This window comes from Manacus candei, unplaced genomic scaffold (genome assembly GCF_025592945.1).
Source record: "Manacus candei isolate 608988 ecotype Guabito, Panama unplaced genomic scaffold, ASM2559294v1 h1tg000003l, whole genome shotgun sequence".
In the NCBI taxonomy this organism is placed as follows: Eukaryota; Metazoa; Chordata; class Aves; order Passeriformes; family Pipridae; genus Manacus; species Manacus candei.
Window position 1 is genome coordinate 15,804,889 of NW_026138051.1, and position 23,873 is coordinate 15,828,761.

At 39.6% G+C, this 23,873-nt stretch overlaps 1 protein-coding gene across 3 annotated transcripts in view; it reads right to left on the reverse strand.

Annotated features, from left to right (window-relative positions):
• Positions 1-23,873, reverse strand: part of DACH2 (dachshund family transcription factor 2) — a 247,862-nt gene that overhangs the window by 14,875 nt on the left and 209,114 nt on the right. For all 3 annotated transcript variants that reach the window (XM_051786244.1, XM_051786236.1, XM_051786254.1), the window contains 2 exons: positions 921-1,066; positions 246-393 (listed from right to left, as the gene is read on the reverse strand). In XM_051786244.1, coding sequence (XP_051642204.1) covers positions 246-393; positions 921-1,066 — 294 coding nt within the window. The remainder of the gene's footprint in view (positions 1-245; positions 394-920; positions 1,067-23,873) is intronic.

Genomic DNA, 23,873 nt, shown 5'->3' on the forward strand with positions numbered 1-23,873 from the left:
TTTACTCCTCAGAACCCACCAAAACTCTCTGCAGCCACTTGCCCTCCAGGAAATAATCCTTCAGTTACTGTTCTGTCTGCTCACATTCTGGCTTTATTAAATTTAAATCTTTCATTACCAGTGCTAGTCCACTGCTGCAGTGCTGGAGTGTGTCAGTTAACTCCAAGTCCTCGACAGCTCTGGCTGGAAATGCCAAAGGGTTACACATTTAATAGATACCTAAACTCCATTTTTCATTCACTCACCTCTGCTTTGCAGCTCAGCTGTGAGTTGCCTTTCCAAGCTCTCTCGTAGTTCTCGCTCTCTACAAAGCTCCATCTTTAACTCTTTCTTTTCCTGCTGTATCTGCTTTTCCTGGACTCTGGCATTGTCCACAGCCACTTTGAGTAAGCCCTAAAGCACACACACAAACACAAGCTCTGAAAACACAATGTTGTTGCAGCAATGACAAAATTCATCCATTTGTCTCTTTTACATCCTCTAGGGAAACAGAAAAATTAAAAGCAGGATCCCATAGACCTGGAGCACAACTGGGCATTTGAAGTAGATAAAATATGAGGAATTTTGTGGCATGGAATCATTGGGTATAAGTTTGGCTAATTCATCCTCCTGCTGTGGTTTGTTACAAACACAGTGCCATGTCAGTGCTGACCTTGTTCAGCTGCAGGGGGAATACACTAGAGGAATAATGAGACTGGTGAATTTTAATATGACTATTATTGCCAATTATGAAGTCAAATAGACAATGTATGAAACCCTTTCACAATCAATAATGTCAGGGAGTGGAAATCTAAGCATTATGTGAAATAGAAGAAATGAGAATTGCACATACAAAATAGTTCCTAAAACTTTTTTAAGAGTGAAAAAGAAACACATGTTATCTATCATGACACAGCCAGGCCCTGTAGAGAATAATTTACCTGAATGTTGGTTAATAGTGTTTCTACTGATGAAAGACCATCAGCAAAAAGAAATGGCGCCGGAAATCCAGGAGGCAAGGCCTGTCCAGCCAGTTGGACTTTATCTAAGGTTGGTTTCATTATTGGAATGGCAATTTGGACCTCTTCTGCAAAGATAGGTTTAAAAGCGACATCAGAAAGCATTGGAAATACAGGTGAATGTAATTTCTAGAAACCAGCATTCTCTTTACCTGGAAGTAAATACAAGTGCATTAGGAAATCGAACACTGTTTCAGCCTTTTGGGCAGCTGGGATTGTTGCCAAGGTAAGTTTGCAAAATAATACAGAACAATAATCAATATACTGAGACTGTAACACAGCTGTAATAGAGTACAGACTATTATATCTCAAATTCTACAGAATTATACTACAGAATTATAACTGTATTACGCAGTTCATTAAACCTGAATGACCTTTCTTCATTCTATCACGTTTGCCGTTCTGTGATGTGTTTTTTTTTGTTGCTATAACCTTGGCAAAATTCTAATCAAGGAATGTATGACATCTCTTTACTCCTTTACCTTTACCCTTCCCATGCCCAGCAGTAAATAATCTCCACTGGGTCATCCATCCCCTCCCGCTCCCTGGTGTCAGTACAGTGTCAGTGCGGGTTCCTGAACAGGTACCTGGCTGCTGTCAGCCTTCCTAGTCACTGACAGCAGCCAAAAATGCCTTGCTGAGTTCTTTCCAAGGCAGGTAGAGAGAGAGCTGGGTGGTGGTGGGGTCACGGGAATGGCTCCTGCCCTCACTGCACAGAACTGGTGCATCTCTTACAGAGTGTAAAACCAGGACCCAGCAGCTTCTCCTTCACCCCTTGTTTCAAATATATCATGTTGGTATAGATCAAGCTGTGCTCAGACAGCAGAAATGTGTATCCAGAAAGAAACAGTAACATTAGTAACTATTTTTCAAAAATCCTCTCAATCTGGGGAAGATCACCTATGAACTCGCATCGCTGTGAGTGCTTCTTCCCACGTATTCATTTTAAACACAGAGTTAATAGCTGAAAACTGCAAAACTAAAATCTAGCAGTCCCTAAAGCCAAACTCGGCACGTTTCTTTTACCCTGAAATATAAAAGAATATTTCTGTGTAATATTCCATGAAAATCCAGCCTATATATATATATTATGATCCTGCACTTGTAGAAATCATGATGAATATCTCCTCAGCAATTGCCTTTTAGTAAAGCTTGTGCCTACTGCACTGACCAGGAGTTCATGATGCCAGTGCTTGCTCAGGGCAGCTGCACACCAGCCCTGACAGTTTCGTCTGTCAAACGTTTTGGTCACATTATTGAAGCCTAGATTTACAATTAGACTGTATCATACACAAAAGGTCTCCTTCTCCCACCCCTCTTATTTAAGGGAAAAACAACTCAGAAAGAATCTGACAACAATGACTTAACCCAAGGTGTCTCCCCAGCAGCACATTTCCTCGGGTAACAAACTTCAGGAGCTTCCATCGAGCAGCACTTTTTGCTGTGTATCTAAAACACCCACCTGACAACAAACCAGGAGCATTAGTAGTTTTCAAGTATTCTTTGAAATCTCTGTTTAGGGAGTATTTTGGTTTTGCTGTGTGAGTTCATTAAACAGAACATCTTCATAATGATTCTTCAGGACTAATAACAAAAGCCAGTAAACTCTACACATCCTCAGAGCAAACATCTTAGATGTAATTTAAATGATCCATTTAAAAAATCCCAACTCAGGTAACATGCTCAGACCACGGAGTTTGTGCTGATTCAGACACACCATTTCTCATATTTAAATATATCAGTGGCAGAGTCTTTAAAATAAACTGATTAGTTGTCGCATATGATGCAGCACAGAAATAACAGCTAAGCCATGGAGTCACAAAAAACTAAACAGAAGTGGCATTTGAAAAAGAAGGTAATACATGAAGTATGCATAAAAAAACAGGAGCTGCCTTAACACCTCTAGAAATCTCTACTATTTGGAGATGAAAGTAATAACATTAAATTGGCCGAAAGGAAAATTACTATTGACTGTGAAGACAGGTTGCATGGTCTATGGTTTGTAATGCTACTGTACAGCAGATTGAAGTTTCAAAATAGTATTACTCTTCTTTAAAGAGATAGACACAGCTAAATTAGGTGCTGCTTGCTGCAGTGAGGATCAAATGCAAAAAGAATCATATTTCATCAGACCTAGTCAACACCAGGAAAATAAATAGAAATATAAGAGGTATGCAGGCAATGATTCATTTTGATAATCTGGCCCAAGAGAGACACATAGAGACAGCACACAGATCTAAGCTTCTACCAAAAGACAAATAGGACACAGAGGGTGGGAATTGGGATGACAGTGTAGCAGAGGTCACATCGATTTTCAGCAGCAGTTTTCACACAGATGAGATAACCCTGGACTCTATTTGGCCCATTGTTCATATCCTACCTGTCCCAGAAGCAATAAATTTCCAAGTCCCAGAAAAAGGGCAGTAAAGAAGAAGGATTCTACTTATGACTTCTTATGATTAAGTTTTTGTGCTAACCAAACATGCTTTGCAGACCAAGGTCACATTGCATGTTAAAGTCTGTAATAGCTGAGACTAGAAGCAGCATATTATGTTTTAGCGTATATGGGTGGAAACTGTCAAACCATTCATCTTTTTTTTTTTCTGATTGAAATCACACTCTGCAAAGATGAATGATAAATGCATTAGAAATCTATTTCAATCTTGTAATAGGTCTTCACATCTGAACGGTGTCTACATCTCGCCCATACTCTGAATAAGTGCACAGTTAGGCAGGAATTTATTAGCTAGACTTGAGGAATCATAATTGGTGAAGCAATTAAAAATGGCATGTGCTGGAAGCATTTCTTGGGGATTGTATCAAATGCATCTCTTTAATGAAAAAAAACAATGCTGATTTAAGGATTTTGATTTTAAACACCACTAAAAATATAAATGCTAAAAGCTGCACTCACACACAGAATACAATAGAATAAGCAAGAAATAAAGCCAAGACAGCTACAGCCTGAGCAAGGACACAAACAACCTTTCTGATTATCGAGGCAAAGTGGGAACTACTTTTATCGAGCCTGTTTGTTAAACCTGCCATGCTTTATAAAAGCATTCAGGAATCCATTTAGAGTGCAGCCTTTTTATTTTAATTTCTAGCTGACATCCAGATGAATAGACGAAAGCAAGAATTATATTGCAGAGCAGAGAAATACACAGAGAACACTAACAGCGAGTGGAACATCATCCCGGCAAAGCACATAGAAATCTGCCAGCAAGTTTCTTGTTCTTAATTCAATATGCTGAAGTATTTCATCTTCTGTCTTCTGCCTAAGTTGCAGAAACAGGGATTGGCAAATGAAGCATCAGCCTAGGGACTGAACACAGCGCTGGGAACAGTAGGAACACGAATCGCTCCCTCCCGACAGGGCATGGCCCAAACCAACAGGCACTTTTATTTGCCAGCTGGTTTATTTTCTCTCACAAGGCATGTTTTTAAACCCATCAGTCACACACCTGAGACACTCAACACGTCACGTCCCTCTCAAAACAAGGTAGAAATATTAAAGGTGCAATTTACACCAGTTAGATCACTGAGTTATTTCTTCACGTACACTTCAGAACTTTATCTACCTGGACCTGTATAAGCATTATTCACCTCAAACAGCTCACAGACATAACTCATGCATTAATACATATGTGGCATATGGAGAAGACAGAAACAATTCATACAAAATTTACAGTTATTAATCTATTAGTTACTAACCAAGACATTTGATCTCAGCCTTCAGCCAGGGTTAAGAACATGTTTTTGGACAGAGATGGCAGCTGGGTTACTCCTTTTCCCTGGCTGTGGCATAAAATTTAGAAATTTAGGGACTGAAATTCATTATTGCAATTATAATTCTTTGAGCTTCATACCTGAGTGATGGGGATTACATTTAATGCTCCATAGTTACAGAACAGCCTGGATACTCTAATGGACCTCTTTGACTTTTAATAAAATAAGGCAGAGGATCTGCAACATCAACTGAGTTGTCTGTGTGACTCATCTCTGAAAGGTACATATTTGAAAAAGCATTATTTGCCCAAATATCTTACAGAATCATCCAAACTGACATATATATAGTGGCAAGAGGTCCCTTGACTTCCAGCTCTACATTTACTTCACATCAACATTGATAGGCAGCAGTGTCCAAAGACAGGTATTTTGACAGAATTAGGGTCCAAATTCTAATTTTTTTCTGCAAAAGGCAGTTTCCAGAAAAGTGAGACTTCTTATTTTGATTTTAAACCTTGGCAACGTCTACATTCTTAACTAGAAACCAGTACATATTTTTCTTTTACAGCAAGGTCAGTACGAAACCCAGTAATCTAAAGCACTTTTTATTTCAAATATTTTGTATTTCTAAGTCTGCAAGGACAGGATTATCTGTCTTCCACGTCTTAATAACTGAAAATCCACCATAACCCTCTGCCTGCCTTTTTCTCCCTTACTCATTGCTTCTCTGCCAGGTTCCAAGACTCCTCTCATCAGTGAGAAAAGAGATACCTCCTCTGAGCCTGGCACCAATCAGACTTCGAAATTTACTGCTTTAACCTTGTGATTCAGGTGCCAAACTTAAAGTCACTGCTGTTTTTCTCAATTACAGTCCCCGAATGATGAGGGTCAATGAATGCAATTGAGGAGTAGCTGATTAATCCAGTCACCAGCTTTAAGTCAGACTTCATTTTCAAGTGACTGATACAACTCGACAGCACACAAGCATTATTCACTGCTGAGCTTTGCCATAAAAAAAACTTCACTTTAAGAATAGTATCTAATCATTATATACACATTTCCTATACACTGCCAGGTTGCCTTAAAATCTGTAGAAACTATCACAAAACAGTAACATCAGCTATGCTCTGCTTCATGGAATCCATGTCCAAGCAGCTTCTCACCTATGTGCTCCAAAATCATTGATTTTGTCCTGAACAAGTGTTTAATAAAACTTTTTCACTGTTTTCAACACAGTGGAAAAATGCAGAGTCATAGAATTATTGAGGCTGGAAAAGACCTTTAAGATCGAGTGCAATTGTTCCCCCAGCACTGCCAAGGCCACCACTAACCCATGTCCCCAAATGCTACATCCACAGGCCTTTTAAAAAGGGATGGGGACTCCACCACTGCCCTGAGCAGCTGTGCCAGGGCTGGACAGCCCTTTCCATTATGAAATTTTCCTAATATCTAATCTAAACCTCCCCTGGCACAGCTTGAGGCCGTTCCCTCTCCTCCTGTCCCTTGTTCCTGGGAGCAGAGCTCGACCCACCCCCGGCTCTCCCCCTCCTGTCAGGGGGTTGCAGAGCCAGAAGGTCCCCCCTGAGCCTCCTTTTCTCCAGGCTGAGCCCCCCCAGCTCCCTCAGCTGCTCCTGCTGCTCCAGACCCTTCCCAGCTCCGTTCCCTTCCCTGGACACGCTCCAGCCCCTCCATGTCTCTCTTGTCCTGAGGGTCCCAGAAGTGCCCCAGCACTGGAGGTGCCCCAGCAGTGCCAGCACAGGGACGGGCACTGGGTCTGTGGCCACATTATTCCTGATCCAATCCAGGTGCCAGAGGCTTTTCCATAGACCTGCTCTCAGGAATGATGAGGGAGTGTTCTCCTGAAGGACGTCATAAAGCAGGCACTTGGTGTTTGAAGAGAAGAGGGCAAAAAGCAGAGAAATGAGAATTTCACTAAAAAAGGCTGAAATTACAGTTTACAAATTGCCTTTATCTGCGCACTCTTTATCAAGAGGTGTGTAATTATACAGCTTTGACATTTTCATCAGTGTACTCTCATTAATAACAGAAAATTGTATCTATTTATAACTTCAACATATTTACAATATACTCTGATGTTCACGTGGCACTGGCAGTAAAAACACCTGAAAATATTTTATTAATTTAAGCCTTAAAAACAAGGACCTGAGTTAGAGGAGATACTTGGTTTGCAATAATAAAAAATGAAATTAAGAAGTGCAGCAATTCACTGGCTTGACATGAGAAATGAAGTGTTTCTCTGCACATAACTTTAGTCTAAAGTTGTACAGATTAAGAAAAACAAATACAACTGATGTCACCTGGTTAAATTCTGTTCATTAAGGAAAAGTGCTCCCATTAAGGTTCCTAATAAATATATAAAGAGCCTTCAAAATGCTATATTTTATATTCATAACAATTACTTGCAGTTTTTCTATGTTGTTATTATTATTATCATTACCCCTGCTTTCTCCTACGAGCTGCTCCTCAGACAGGTTTTGGTATTCTGGATTCCAAAATATTTGAAGTTGTTCTGTGCTTTAAATTGCTTCTTATCTATGGAGAAGCTTAAATACTATTGATCTGCATTTTCCATATGGCAATTTAAAGTAACTAGTTATGTTCAGCCAGTAATAGTACCTTGTCATTCCTCACCACCACAAGGATTATTTCTACTGACAGTGGAATGAAGTGAAAATGTTAACTTTTCAATAAAAGGTTAGTAATCAAATTACTGTGGTGTGGAAGAAAAGAGGAAAATAAAAGAAAATAAGCAAAATCCTCCTCATGGTCATTATCAGGAGATTATAAATTTTTCTCAGCTAACTCTCCTATTAACATCCACAAAGGTTTTTGTCATCGTGATTTTTAAGCATCACTGTAGTCTGACTATTCTTCTACTGAGATTTTAAAGTGTCAGATGAGGATGGGTAGGAGGAACTTGCCAACAAAAAAAAAAAAAGATTCTTCAATTTTCTTGGCGGATTCAGCTTTTCCCTATTAATGTTGAGATTATTTCTTCAACTATTTTGTTGCAAATATTTATGACTCCATATGGAACAACAGATGTTGAAGAGAAGGGATAGCAGAAAAGACTTCATTTTCAGCAATTACCCTGCTACTTGTTGTCATACTGTAGGTGTTCTTAGTGCATCTATTTTACACACCACCCTGTCCTTTCACACACTGCAAAAATGTCAGTTTGGATAATTAATGTAATAACTGTAGTCCAAATCATTTCCACAATATTCATTTATGAAAAAAAAAATAAATAGGATAACAGGAGGAAGAAATCAAGAAGGCAGGGGGAAGAGAGGAAGTGCTTTAGCAGTTCTTCTGGAATAGCTGATGAGGAATCAGTTTGCAAAGTTGCATTAGGTCCTTAATAAAAAATCATTCCCTTTGGGACAGATTCCAGTGACTGCCACCAAGAAGAGAAATCATACACGAAACAGAAAAACAAAGCTATCCAAGAAGCAGCGTAATCCTGTAGGATTATACACAGTCAGCACCATACAGAGATGACAGGGATGTACTGATTTATGCCAGCATAGTAATTATGACACGACACTTACACAACATATGCTAATATAGTCATTATGACAAGATACTTAACCTCTTAATATATTTTAAAATAGTATCAAACTAGTATCAGTATTATTCCTGTTAAGCTCCATTTCTTAAAGTACATGAATAACCAGCAGTTAAGCCTCCAAATATTTGAAGCAGGAGGAATATTCCATTTCTTGGATATTCCTGGATAATTATTCTTGCTTTATTAAGGTTTATTTTACAGCTGTGTAAAATAGGTTATAAAGGACAATTCTGCTATTATGTCCTCCCCTGCTTAGGCTTAATAAATATTATATTCCACACCATCCATTAAAGCCAAGCAGTGGAGAAAATAGAAGTGGTAGTAATCTCCTCCACAGATGTAAAATACCTTTAATAAAATAAGGGTGTATAACAGTCAAGAACAAATTACTGAAGTCTGCTTTAATAAAATAGTACCCTTAAAGCAGTATTACTCTTAAGGCTCTGACATTCCCACTGGTGATGCAGTGTATCCTTTCAAAGCAGTGCAGCTTGTTAAAATGGCAAGATATCTTTTTGCAATAGAGTGTTTGTGTCCAGGCAGATACAAGGTTTGTATAGAATGCATCCAGGGAGCCATAAAACTGGTGGGAAACATATTTCTCCGTGGTATTTTAGTACTTCGAAAAATTCAATCACTGGGAAAAAATGTTTTGCTGTAAACATCTGAAGAGCATTATAAAAGCAATGGCTTCCCACAGCACCTGCTTAAATAATTTTAAGAGGGAGTGAGTATGTCTTTGCTCGTCTTCTAAAACTTGTAGAAAGCTTCTCCTATTAATTTCCCTGGTGCTGTCAGGCCAGGGCACTTTTAATCAGCAATAATTATGAGTGCAATTGGGAGATGTTCACGGGTAGAATTTTTTGCACTGGAGAAATAAGACAAGTTTCAAAACTGATCGTTAGGAGAAATATGATTAACGGGAAAATATACCCAGAGAGATGATCACCTGAGGAGTCTCCCTCTGAATGAATTAGGAATTCTTCAGATGTCAACGAAGAAGGACTCTGCTTATATATCCCAGAATTCAGTTCAGTTACACGTTGATTTTATAAACCCTAATTATCAAGAAGCGTGAGAAATCCATCCCTTTTTAATTCACCTGTTTTCCACAGGTGAGGAGCAGCTCTGTGCTGCAGCTGTGACCAGTACAATTCCTGACAGCCCTCTTGTTGAACTCCCCAGAAATCTTTAGCCTTGCCCCAGCTCCAGAGCTCTCCCACCTGCACAGAGCACATCCCTGGTCCCACCTGTGTGCCCAGCACTTCCCAGTGCCACCAGTTAGATCGTGCCAGTACCTCCTGCAGGTACCACAGGTTACAGAGCTGAACCCCAACACAACCAAGCCTCTCCTGGGCTAAGAAACAGCCAGAATTTGGCTTATCCCTGCCCTCCTCTCCTCATCAACTAAGAGGGCAAGCCACAGCTCCTCTGACAGAAGTGCTGCCCCGGCGCATCGATATTACCCCGCGGTGACAGAGGGATCAGCCTCACATACATCAGCGTTCCAGCAGCTCTCCGTGTGGAGCAGCATGTCCATGGCAACGTAGCACAACTCTTCACCACCAAATAATTACATGATGCTCTGGGGAAAGACAAGTTTTCCTAGCACAGAGCCAATCTATCAACGAGGAAACCTCTCCTGACCCAAATGGCAGCTGCGATCGGGGTATAAATGGAAGCTAACCACCAAGTACTCCACATCCACTACTTTGCAGCCTAATAACCGTGAAGTCTACTGCTGTCACTTGTCCTGAGCGCTTTAAAAAGATCAAATACTGGGGAGAGGAAAGCAAGAGGAAAACTTTGTGCAAAAAGCAGCAGCTATCTCACATTAATCTGCCGTGTTCCTCCTCCAGATGAGCCCAAGCTCTGGGTGGCTGTGGGGAGGTGCTCTAAGCCCCTCAACCTCTGCAGTGACCACCTCGTTCACCGTGACTCCCAACACACATGTGAGAGAAAACATCAATTGTAAAACAAGTGGGAACTATTTAACAGAATCAAAAAATAATTATGGTTGGAGAGGACCTCTAAGATCACCAAGTCCAATTGTCAACCCAGCACCACCACCACACTCACCACTGAACCATGAGAGGCTCATTCCAGGGCCATCTGTTTCCCTCTAACTGGTTACCAGTACAGTGCAGGACTACAACTCCCAGCACCTGGTCAGCATTTTTCCTCTCCTCTTTGCCCAAGACCTCAAGCACTTGTGCCACCAACATGGAACAGCAAAATTCATGAAGTCATGTTCTGCTACAGCATGCACATAGCAAAGTCTGGCAGCAAAGCCCTGCTGCCTGGCTAATTGCATTATAAATGAACTTAGGCAATGCACAAAAGCTGGAGAACTGAGCAATGAAGATTTTTGTCCCTCACAGCCATATGTAGGTACAATCACATGTACCTACATGGTTTCAGTGGTTGCAAACCAATCACTAGGAAAATCTGCAGACATTTCAGGAACCTTTTGCCTCCAAATCACTAGAATTTATAGTAGACTTCAAGACAAACAAAAAATGCCAGTGGTGCCATCATTACTAAATAAAACCTACTAAACAGGTTTTTGGATAAATCCCTTGGATTTATATGCTTCTCGACTAAAAGAAGATACAAAGCAAAACAAATTACACAGGAACCCAGTACTACAGGATCTCTGGTGCGTTCACAGATTTCAAACCAGCCCTGGATCTCACAGGTGGCTGAAAAAATCCAACTTTTTCATAGACCTGCCACTTTCTGTGGCTTCTCAATTTGGCAGCCAATGCCTGGAGAGGTGGTGAAGGGCCACAGCTGGACCCCAAGGAAAAGCAGAGGGGAGGAGAACAATACCTTCTAAAGCACCCTGCCACTGCAGCAGCTGAAAAACCAGCCCTGACCAAAACCTTGCCATATTCAGTTAAAAACAAAAAGTGAATAACTGAAAAGTATCAGTCTGCACATTTTCTTCCAAAGGCTCCACACTCCCTCAGCGCATCTGTCCTTCCAGGGGGACTCCCACCAGGCCAGTCAGGAGTAGGAACTTCCTGCTATTAAGTCATATTATAAACTCCATAAGCATAAAATGCTTTAGAAACGTTTAGGTTTTGATGACTGCTCCTGTGACGTACGGCTTTTAGCAAGCCAAGCATTTTCCTTTTCAAACTGCCTCACTCTCTCTGCCGGGCACATTATATTTTCACTTTGGCTTATTCTACCTCCTCACTTTGAAACCCTGCATTACTTGAGAGAGTGGCTGACATCCCCATTCATGATAGTGCACAAAATGAAGCTTAATGAATCCCCAAAGCAATGTACTTCATGTGCTAAAATCAATGTACATTGCCTGCTACAGTATCTCCCTATGAAATGGAGGCATTTGCTCAGAAATTTCTATCTCAACAGGGTCTTTTCTCTTTTTGTAGCGTTTAGCTGCCTTTTGTCTGCTCTTGTCTCCCTCCAGTGTTGCTCAGATGGCAATCTTTTATTCCTTGTGCAAACTCATTTGGAAAATGCTGGATGGGCTACAGCTGTGTACTGCTATGTAAGGTCTAATCCATGTCAAGCAGTGCTTTATACGTGCTGAATAAACACAATGAAGCAATGTTTTAATTGATTATTAAAAAGGCAAGGTTCTAGGCTGAAAGCAGTATTTAAAATCAGATTTAATCAGCTAGTTTTGTACAATTCTGAAAGGTAGTGATGCTGTACATGCTGCCATTCGAGCCCTGAAGTTCTCACAGAGGTTCCTGCAACCCAGGGGGATGAAGCTATTTCTGGGGGGTTTAAACATGCAAGTCCGTGGCTGATGGAAAACAAGCAGTGGGTCAAAATATTAATGAACATGAACCTTACCTGGGAAGGTGTTTTCCCACATAGCTTCCATGAAATTAAATAAAATACATGTTTTTCAAGAGTCTGTTCAGGTGCTGGGGAATGTCTGCAGCTCAGTTGTTCTCAAACAGTCAAATATGTTTCTGTTTCACCATCTATAGAGTCTGGATTTACATGCTCTAATAGTAAATACTGACTTCATATCAACCTGCATTGCATCTGACAAAGGTATCTATCTAACTTGGATGTGACATCTAGAACCATAAAAAGTCTCTTTATATTATTTGCTTAAACTGACATCTATCAGACCGTGCAACTAAAATTTTTTTCAAAGTCAGAAATAATAACAGTAATAATGAAAGGTAATTAATTCATAAGCAAAACATTTATGTGTCAAAAAGAAGTGCCTCTGACCTTCCACAGGACACTGCACCTGGGGAACCACAGATTTCTGAAGGACTACTGGAAAGTTTGGGCAATGATTAATGTGAAAGGAAATCTACAGTCTAAATTTCTCTTTATTATAGTAAACATTCTCCATGGACTGTATTTCTCTGTGGCACCCCAGGAATTTGTGGGAAAAAATCCACTGTGAAGCAACTAAGGTTTGGGTTTTTTTCTTTTTCCTTCCAACAAAAATACCAACATTGTCCTGAAATTCAGGTTGTAAAAACTGGTAATGTCTATTAGGTGAAGAATCTTCATTAGCTTGAAGTACATGAATTATCAACCAAATGAGAAATAATCCTGAAGCAGCTGAAAATGGCAAACTGTTATAATTACAAATGATGTTTTGTGCATGACTGTGTCTCAAGAATTGTTACAGGATGCTGTGGAAAAAAAATCATTTGTATCCACAGTCCAGAATACTATGGTCCATTACAATGATATACTTTGGAGCAGAAATGTCATTTTTTATGTTTCACATTGTTTCTGTTTTCTCCACTGAATCTATATTTTGTTTTATTTTTTAAAAAGGATGAATTCACTTTAGAGAACTGACAGCTTATATGAATATTTTAGTTTTGCTTGCAAGTAACAGGGAAAAAAACCCATGGCATAAAACTCAAGCCCCAAGTTCCCCAGAACGCCTACTGAGAATAAATTCTATGTTTATTTGTATTTCATTTTCCTTGAACAACTGCCTTTCCCTTGGGTATTTATTAAAAGCATAAAAGAATGAGCCAAATTCACTTCTCAATAACATCCATTCAGCATTGTTGAAGCTTGTAAAATTGCACTAGACTAGCCAAGGGGAAAATTTTACTCACTATTTAGTAAATATATATAATTTTTTTTTCTGGTTGAGAAGATGTATTGTTTGATCTTTAAATTCTCTGCCTGCTCCTGCTTATCAAAGGAGAAAAAGCAGCTGTTTGGTTATGAATTCATGACCTCTCACAGGGGTAGATATGATGTATAGGCTCAGCTGTGGGTTACTTGGGGCAGTCCTACATGGAGCATTTCCCAGTGGACGTGCTGGAGACTCCAGCAAAGTTTCCATCAACTCCCCTACACAAAGAACTCGTTACATTTTCTTCTGTCCTATTTGCCTGAAGATTCCCATAAATAACCTTATTTGACCTACACTCTAAAATCCTCAGATGGAGGTGGTGTTAGTAGGGGAATGGTGTAAAGTGAATTTGGCCATTGGGAAGGTCTGTTCTCAATGGGAGGCTGGAGGAGCATTTTTGTAGCGCAGCCGGTGCGTGACAGACACATCCACTGCTGCAGAAAGCAAGTCAGCAGAATCCACAAAAAAGGAATGAGAGAGAAGGTGCTGCTTGGGCTGTGACCACAACTGAGCTGCTTCACGATGCAGCAGCCAAGCTGTCTCCACGTGTCCCTCCCACCTCCTGCACCAAGTTCACATCAGGTGAGGCTGAGCTGCCCAGGGTCGCTCTCCACCTGCTGCTGCTGCTGTCTTAAAACTGTCTTGATATCATAAAACCCAATTCTCGTTATATAAAATCACTTCTCCCACTGTGGTTAACCATCAGCAGAGGTTTTGTACTGTTTGGTCATGTCTTTTTTAACAGAGCTTGCAGGAGAAGTCATTTAACACCAGCAACTATGACTCCTGAATGGAGCACGTGGCCCAGGCAGGGGTTAGTGTTTCTTGTCCACTGCTGCCCAAGAAATTACAGTTTATAGCTTTGTTAGTAGAAAAACAATGTCTTTAAGATCTAAGCCAACGTTTTCAGAAATATCATGGATTGTCTTTATAGCCAGCATAACAACCCCCCCCAAATATAACAGCAAGTAATGTGACCATTGCCCTTGGCAGCACCATTAAACTGGGCAGTGAACTACTTCAAATAGCAGTGAGTGTTAAACATTAGTTCTGCCTTAAGTAGGTTGATTTTAACAGTCAAATGTGCACTGCAGTCTATGTGAACATTAAAAGCACCTTTCAAACTTAATTTTACAGAAATGTTAACGACCAGAACAAACTACTGAAGGCAAAGAAGAAAAGTAATTATTTCAACAGATGAAAGGAAACAGTAAATTAACACTCTTGTTTTAAAAGGGGTCTCAGTAACTTATCTGCTTTAAGGAAATACCATTAACTGGAGGGTACTATGGATATTTCGCTTAACATGTTTATGGTTTGGGGTTTCTTTTCTCTTCTGACCTTTAAAAATGAAGTCTGAGGCAAAAGGAGAGCTGTAAATCTTTAACTGAAATACAACAAGTTCCAGGAACACTGTATCAAAATCATAGCAATATGTTCCCACATATCTACATTCAGTGTCATGTACACACACATCCATGCAGTGAGAGAAAGTTAAAAGGAAAGACAGAACAGAACAAAGCCATCAACAGGACAACTTTTATGGCCACAGAGGCCTCTGAAGACTAAGGAAAGGAGAAAGGCAGAACCAGAATGACTCAGAAGTATTCCTAATATACCAAAAGTGCCTACATGCATAAAAAAACTAGGGACAGCTAAAAGAATACTATTATTACATTAAAAAATATCCAGGGAGAAATTTGTCATAGTTTAGAAAATGTTAAGCTGTTTGTTATAAATACAAACCACACCAGTTTTTGTACATGAGCTGTTATTCAGTGCAACTTTGAAAACTGTTTAAAAACAGTCACTGGCTTGCAAGCAAGATTTTCTTACCATATGTGTTGCAATATGGAAGCAGATTGTGGATGTTTCCAAAGTAATTTCAGATATATATTTTAAAAATGTTTACAGCAAAATTTAGGTGATCGTTAGGGTTTTTTTTTTTGTGGACATTTTCCACACAATAAAAGAAATGTACTGATGTAGATATGGGGTTTGAAAATAATTTATTCTGCATAATCAGCATGGCTACATATGTTTTTCACTCTGAAATCACTCATTTGCAGACCTCAAATGATGAAATGGTAACTATTCTCGTGACTTATACATGTCCACTTTACAAACATGGTCAAATGCAGAGTTTCTTCAGCAAAGCTGCGTTCCTAATGAAAGTGGCTTTAATCTGGGCTTTTAATTAATAGTTTTTCCTAAAGGATACTTTAGTAAAGACATTATATTGTATTGCACACGTATCAATCTGAAAGTGTTTATGCAGATTTCTATAGATCCTAAATGCTATATACACACACATTCACATAAGACATATGTGACCTAGGAGGTAAGGAAAGAACTGCACACAGAATTTAGCAATAGTGAAGTAAATTGAGAAGCAGAAGGTCGGGAAAAACTGATGATGTCGTCTCAGCAAACACTGGCTTTGACAGGAAAGCCAATTTAAGCAGTTCCCACGCCCTATAGCACAGCTCAGCAGCCCCTTCTGTGAACATCTTTTTGATGCCTATTTTTAAACTGCATCATATAAAGAGTCTCTTCACTAACACCTCTGGATGATGTAGGATTATTATTTTGGGGAGACATTTTCTTGCTTAAGGTATTTTGATGTGGAAACAGCCACAATCTGGTTTGTTCTTACACATTATTTAAATCATGGCAGTCAATGTCATATCACCCTAAAAATAGGAGTGAGAGTTTAGTCTTTTTTTTTTCTTTTTTTGCTAAATGAGCAAAATATCTTACTTTGTCCAATTCAAAGACGACATTGAGGAAAGTGTGGAAAAGTACCCACATGAAAGGAGAAGTCTACTCCACAAATTAACTCTCCCTTTAGTAGCCTGTGTTCATTTGAGAGTATTAAGGGGACAACTGAAGGAACAAGCAGCTAAAGACAATCCTTCAAGATAGAATTATAAGCTGGAGACCCTTTAAGCTTTGTTATTAGACCCACCCAGAAACTGCCAGATCCACTACCCAACCCAAGCTGCATCCTGCCACCTCTGCATCCATCACCCAGTTGTTGGATCAATCATTATTTGGTATTGAGATGTGATAAATACCACCACGTTCAAGCCTTCAAACAGCCACTCCTTCAAATCCACAATGACAGCGCTGTTGCTATAAACATATCTGCATCAATCATTAGGGTAAGAATTATTTGTGAGCCAGCAGCCTAAAATCATGAGTTTGAGCTGCACACAGCAAGGTATACACTTATTTAAAAATAAACGTGAAATTCAGTCTTCCACAAAAGCAGCAGTGTCATGAGAAAACTCAGGCTGTAAGTTTTGTAAACGCTGCGTTTTCAATATTAGAGTGTCAGTCTTCATTCACTCTCTGACAAGGCTGTCAATCAAACAGCAATCTAGTTTTGTAAGACTTTAACCAAAGATCAAAGCAATGATACTGCTGAGTTCACATTACCTACCCAGAGATAACTACTTGAACACTCTCCTAGCGCTGCATCGATATTAACTTTGCTCCGCTCCTTCCAAGCAAATAAAACAGGACGAAGTTTGACAGCCCTGCTGGCTCGTGCCCTCAGCCCTGATCCAAACTGAATCCCAGGCCCATCCCCTCTACCCCTTATAGCTCCTCCTGGATATTGAAGGTGAGGATTGCAGGACTTGCACTCGTTTAAACTTCAATTAAAAGAAAACGAAATGTGCTTTCTGTCTCCTTTGGGGAACACATTGAATGTCTTTTTCCTCAATAACAATAGTTGGGCAATAAAAAGATGAGTGAGCAAAATGTGGTATATCATCGTTTTGCCTTTGACTTCAGCCCAATGGCAAATGAAAGGCATCCAAAATCAATTTCAAGAAGCTAATAAATTCAGTATGTGAAAGCAGTGAAAATATAACTTTTGCAGCCTCATCATCAAGCTGATTTGTAAGCAAAGCTGGGCCCAATTCCTGCACACTATGGCACCCATATTTTCAGTTTCATGCAGGTAATATACTATTTCTACACAGTTTATATTCTCAGGCTAAACACAGAGATATATACATATATATCTTCTTTCCACAAACATATGTCCTGGTAATATCATAATAAAAATCTCAATGTGCTCTGCCCAGGAAATCGTGTCGATCTCTATCAGGTGCTTCCTCCAGTAACAGTGAAGGGAAGGTGAAGGCCAACGCTGCACCAAGGGCACTCCTTCCCACAGCTCCAGGACTTCCAGGAGAGGCCTCTTTATGGCAGCACAGGGAGGGGCTGTTGGGGTTTTTACCTGCTTGTTAGCTGAGCAGTTCAACAGACCATGCCCATCTACAGGCAAGCTTCCAAAGGGAAGAGAATTGACCATAATCACAATTTAACACACTCCTTGAACAATGCTGAGTACCTGCAATGCTTGGCTTTGGATCTTAGTAGGGAGTAGGACAGAGGACTTCCACTTACTCCAAGCAGTTACTTCACATTTACATGAGAGGAAAACCTGATCCACAGTTACTATCATGATCCCTTGATTCAGGGTCAAGTCCATCCAAAGCAATTCAGTGGCAACTGGCCTTAGGAGCTCTCTGCCCTTTACTGGGGGTATCCTATGAGACGAGACTTTGCAATGCCACTACAAATAAACTATTTAGAAAGGGAGGGATGGTACAGATGGACCTCTCCTGGCTTGTAAGACCAGGACCAGCTCCTGAAAAGTAGTGACAATGCAACACCTCTGGTTACACCACAGACTTGCATGACAAAACTCCAGAGCCAATGTGTACAGCAGGGTTGGGAACCGTGAGGCTGGATTGGAAAACTAATGGAATTTCTGAGCAGCAGTTTCTATTTCTGGCATAGCCCAACTATGCCATGCCTTTCAGATTTTTGGTTGATCTCAACCAGCTGCACACAGTGATAGTACAGGAGGTACCCTACACTATTTAGAAGTCATTAACAGTGTCAAAATTTCCTTGGGATGTGGTCCTTAAAAAGAATAAATAAATTAGAAAGAAAAGCAAAACGTCAAAACCAAAGAGGTTCCTGACCTTGGAGAGTTCTACATCGATATACAGATTTGTTTCCCATAGAAAAAAAAAAAGACATAAAGACAAAAAAAGTGAAGGCAGACAAGCTGGTGCTGGATAGAGCTTGAATTGGCAGGGTAAAATGTGGCTAGAGAGTGTAACTGAAGAGTGATGGAATACATGGACTGAGGACATGTGTGAGGTTTAGAAAACAGCAGGTGGAGGAAACTGTGGAACAGAATTATATTTAAAGGAGAGAAGTTAGAACTAGGTGAGAACAGTACAGGAATCACACTCCGAGTGTAAAGTATTGCTTTGTCACTTAGTTCATACTGTGAACATGTCCAGGTTTTTCCTTCCAAGACAGCAGCAATGGGAAATGCTGTTCTTTCTTACTCTATTTCTTCACCAGGGCATCACTCTCCTCAGATGGTGGCAGCTTTTGGGAGTCTGGACTGTTGTTATAGGACCTATGTCAAGTATTTCCTCACAATGAGGAAAATACCATGCTGATTTTTTGTGTCAGAAGTATCAGATCATGTTTCCTCTGTCTTTACTCCAGAATTTTACTGACCAGATGAAACTGAGTAACTATAAAACCCAACTAAAATCTGAGTAACACTGTAAAACCCTCTTTCTTTTTTATTTGTTGTATCTCCTTTACCTGTTCACCTCTTATGTTTACAAGCAAGAAGAAATAATGATTTTCTAGCCTCAAACACTGTTTCTCCAGCTGAAGGATCTGTGCCGTGCCTGCTCTCCACACTTCCAGCTTTCTAAACCACATCCATCAAAACCCAGAAAGTCTGAGAGATTATGTTGCTGATATTTCTGTAATACTGAACAAGCACAAGAGTATCTTTCAAATCTCCTTTGCAGATAAATCAGGTTATGAAGTGTGTGTGCATATCTGCAAGTCACCTTTAAAACAACTGCTCTGTGCGTGTGGAACGAGTCACCTGGATGTTCCAGCACTGCTTTCATGTCATCTGTGCCACTGACTGCACTGCCCTACCCCACCCAGCACAAACCCACGGGTCTGTGATCATACAAGGTTGGTCTGGATGGCAGCAGAATGCTAATGCAGGCAGGAGGCACACGAGCACATATGTTTTTATGTGAAACAGAAGTCGAGCTGTGAACACAAAGCATCACCCTGCAGTGAGGAGCTCTGCGAGGAGCAAGTCCTGTCCACCTCAGCTGAGCCCCTCACCACATCTCTGTAACCTCGAGGCAAGGACAGGGGGGTCCTGCATGTGCTGGGGTGACCCCTGCTCTGGGAGGACTCCTACACACCATGTGTCTTTCTCCACTGCCCAGAGGAACACACAGCTAAGAGTTGATGCATTGTGAACCACAGCAACATTGCAAAGGCCCCTCTTAGATGTTCAAGTGGTTAAAGAGCTCTACATTACAAGTACCTGTTCATAAAACATCTTTAAACTGTTTCTGTTGCTGAGCAGCCTGATCTGAACCAACTGCACACAGCACTATCACAGAGCATCAATTACACTCACTTCAAGTACTTACAAGTCACTAACAGTGTTAAAATTTTCTTGGGGTGTGCTACTTAATGAAAGAAAACAAAAAAAACCCCACCAAAACCAAACAGGTTTTTATACAGCACCACATTTCAAACAGGTGGTGCTGTCCCTTCCCAGGCCACTTGTCAGGCTTCGCTCAGCATACAGTGATTTTACGTAGTTTTAAGCATGAATTACCTACACTCAGCCCTTCTTGCCCCAAAGGATTTCAAATTAATTTTCAAAATCAAAGTTTAAAGAAGCTAAACTTTTCTGTTTCCTTTTATCTTTGATAATTCCTCCCAAAAATAGTTTCTCCTAAATTCTGACAGTTTCTCCTGTAAAGACAGCACTTTTATAAAAGCATTAAAAAACCAGAATAAACTTAAATATAAAAATGCCTAACTGTATCTAAGTCTTCGTTTAGTTAAAAAGTTTTGATATTATCTCTTATTATTTATTCTTCAAAGGAGAACAGTAATTAGAAAAGTTCTGCAAATTTGCACTAATGAAGCAGAAAAATCTGCTATGAAGTAATGAATTTTATTAATCACCATGTAAGCAAATAATTTAAAAATATTAAAAATATAAATATACCTAGCTCATTTTTACGAATTTTATTGTAGTTTATGTAAAATTACTTTCAGGTTATTTCACAGAATGGTTTGGGTTGGAAGGGACTATAAAGCCCATCTCGTTCCACACCCTGCCACAGGCAGAGACACCTTCCACTAGACCAGGTTGCTCATTTCTAAGTCTTTCTAACAACTTGAACTGGGAATTGTAATATTTCCTAAACACTGAAAAAGAGAGGACACTTAAATATGCAGCAAAATTACATAGCTGAATCTGAGCAGAAACAGAGAGAGTGCTGGGATTCTACAGGACATGGAGATCAGGGGTCTCTTAACCAAACTGGTGAGGTTTTACTGCAACTGCAAACCCACATCAACACCTTCCCTGGTTTTGACTGTTATCAACTGGCACTCAAAAGGAAGCCCCAAGTCCTTGTTTTGTTTACACCTTTCATTCCTTCCCCACAAGCAGCATCTTTTCTTGCTGTCCTCCTGACATGTCTCTAAATCCAGGGGAGAAAAGGATGCCATTAAACTGCCTCATGATGGCACATGTTAGCACCATTATATGAAATAATTGCTCCTTGGGAGATTCTAGACAGTCAATTAACCCCCAATTCACGACTCAAGTGGCAGAGCCGACACTCAATGAATAAAGGGTAGGGGTTCAATTCTCAATTAGGATGAAATTTTTTCCTTAATAGTTTAATCTTGTGGTCAATTAAATTCCCCAAGCGTTGTATTAATTATTATATGAATTCCAGGCAACTTCTCATTTAAGGTTAGTTATGGTGTACCACAACTGAACCAGAGTCCAGGGCTTAGATTTTTCAAAAAGCCTATTCTACCTTCAGGGCAAAAATACTCTTTTCTGGAAAACAGGAAAAGAAATGTCTTTACATTGTGCTTTCCTAATCTGGAATACTTTAAATGTCTCCTGGATTTTATACCAGAGCTTGCATTATGTCACAGATCATTAGAACCCTGTTTACTGCTGCACCACATATTCATATCACCAGTTGTATTAAAAAGGATTTCTAAACAGACTTTTAAGCATTAATCTCCTCTCCAATTGTTGAGCTTTATTCCTATATTGTTGGGCATAACAGCTTGGGATAGTAGCTTACTTTTCCATCTGCTAGACATATAGAGACTGTCAGTTTGTGAAGTACTTTCTTGGTACTCTTTTTGTTAGAATAAAGTCCTGGATTTCCTCGGGGAAGCAAGGGACATATGCTGATGCTCTATGGTTTCTGAGTTGCTGCAGAGATGAATTCTTCTTGGCCAGCTTTCTGTTGAATAGGTGCTGGAATCATATAAAACAGCAACTTGTGAAAAAAAACCCCAACAGTAAAATGGTGAGTTCCCCGGCCAAATCAGTGATCTTTTTTCAACTAATTATTTTTCTTGCTCAAAACGAAGACAGTTTGCCTTTGAAAAGACTGTCTATCATTAAAAAAGAAGAGTATTGAAAGTTTTTGAAACAACTATAACAGATGTCATAGCAGTTGAAAGTACAATTAGAAAGCACAACGCCGCAGAAATAAAACTTCAAACAAAAGCGGAAAGAGTTCTTTGTGCACATCAATAATTTAGAATGATTTAAGAACTGTTTTATAGATGCAAGTGGAGCTCTTTCTGTCTATATATAAATCGAATGTGGTCTTTATAGGCAAACAAAAAGGGAATACAGTCCTTTTAAATTATTTTTAGGATAATTGTTTCCACAACAAACATCATTATTTATCAGTTTTGAAAAGAAGCCAACTGCCAACATTTGAAATGCACAAACCTTGGCACACAACACAGAAAATGGTAATCTCCCCCCTTTTCAAAAACCAGTTTTGCATTTATTTTACACATTTGTCAAGTTCTTATCTAAAAGCCCATGCAGTGTTACCTATTTCTATCAGAAATCATTATATTTTATTTCTAATCACCTTCCCGTAGCTCATTTTGCAACTCAGGAAGGGAAACCTTTATTGCTACCAGATGCTGTTCCCTTCCTGCTCACTCACATATTCCTATAAATTGATTCAACAGCCTGGAAAACAAGGTTTAATAGGTATTATTATGCCTTCTGGATTTCTTCTGTTATAATCTCTCTTTTTAGATAAACAGTCTCATTTTAGTGATGAAAACATTCTAAATGTACACTGCAGCTCCTTCAAGTAGTAACTCCTCCAGGACAGCTGCAGCATGTGCATGACTGGTTGCACTACCGAGGGCCCTGTGCCAGCAGGACTTTCTCTGTAGCTTTATTTCCATGTGCAAACTTTAAGAAAAAGAGAAAAATTGGCAGTTTTGTGTGTAGAGAGCTGAGATTTTCCTTTTTACATAAGAAGGAAGATTTGGGAATAAAAGGCAGTTGGTGAAGCTCTAAGTCTGACTAAGAGGAAAAGGGAAGAGACATTCTTTTAGCATCATGGAAGAAGAGAAATCAGTCCCTCAACTGCTTCTATTTCCATGTTTGAACATCAGAGCACACTGGAGTCCACCAGCATACAAACTGGGAGGCCCCAACCCAGCCACTCTGCTGCTTCAAACAGCAACACCAATCAAAAATTGCAAACTCTGAGACTTCAGTTCTACCATTAAAACTGATTATTCCCCATATCTTTGTAGGTTAGCCCTCATAGCTGAAAAAAACCCCACAAAAATCCTGCCAATTTAGCTAGCACTGTTCCAGAATGATAATCATATTTGCAGATACTTGGGACCATTTAGCTTCAGTATTTTATGTGACTGACGATATATGGGCTGCTGGTTCTGTAAAATTAAAACTCCAGCCTGATTTATACTGTATTTAATACAGGCCATACAGGCAGTGATGTTTACAAAATACTAATACTAAACTACGGTGCTGAAAAGTTATCTTGTGTATTAGAGAGAATTCTTATTACGAATCAGACTATAATCTAGAAGTGCCTGACTTATTTTCTGCTGAGATTTCCAAACATGTGTATGAAGACAAATTAATAATTAATGTTCTTGGAGCAATAAAACTACCTCTCAGGAATTCATTTAATAGTTTTTGAATATTGGTTGGTTGGTTTTGTTTTTTTTTTTTAAATTTCAAAAGCTTCACACAAAGAGAGAAATTATGTCACGATAGAATCGTTATTATCATTATTATTACTCCTGGTGACTTTACAAAAATATTATGCTTTCTTTATATCAGTTAAAAGAAAATTCAGTAAATATAAATATAGTGTTTTTATAGAGCAATTTCAAGCTCTCCTTTCTACCTAAATCCCTTCTGCCTGTAATGCTGGAGGCAATACGACAAAAATGTCAGAAGTCAAACAGCAGCTCTGGCGACTCCTTCTTTAATATGTGAATTTCTCCACACTTTGCCTGGAGG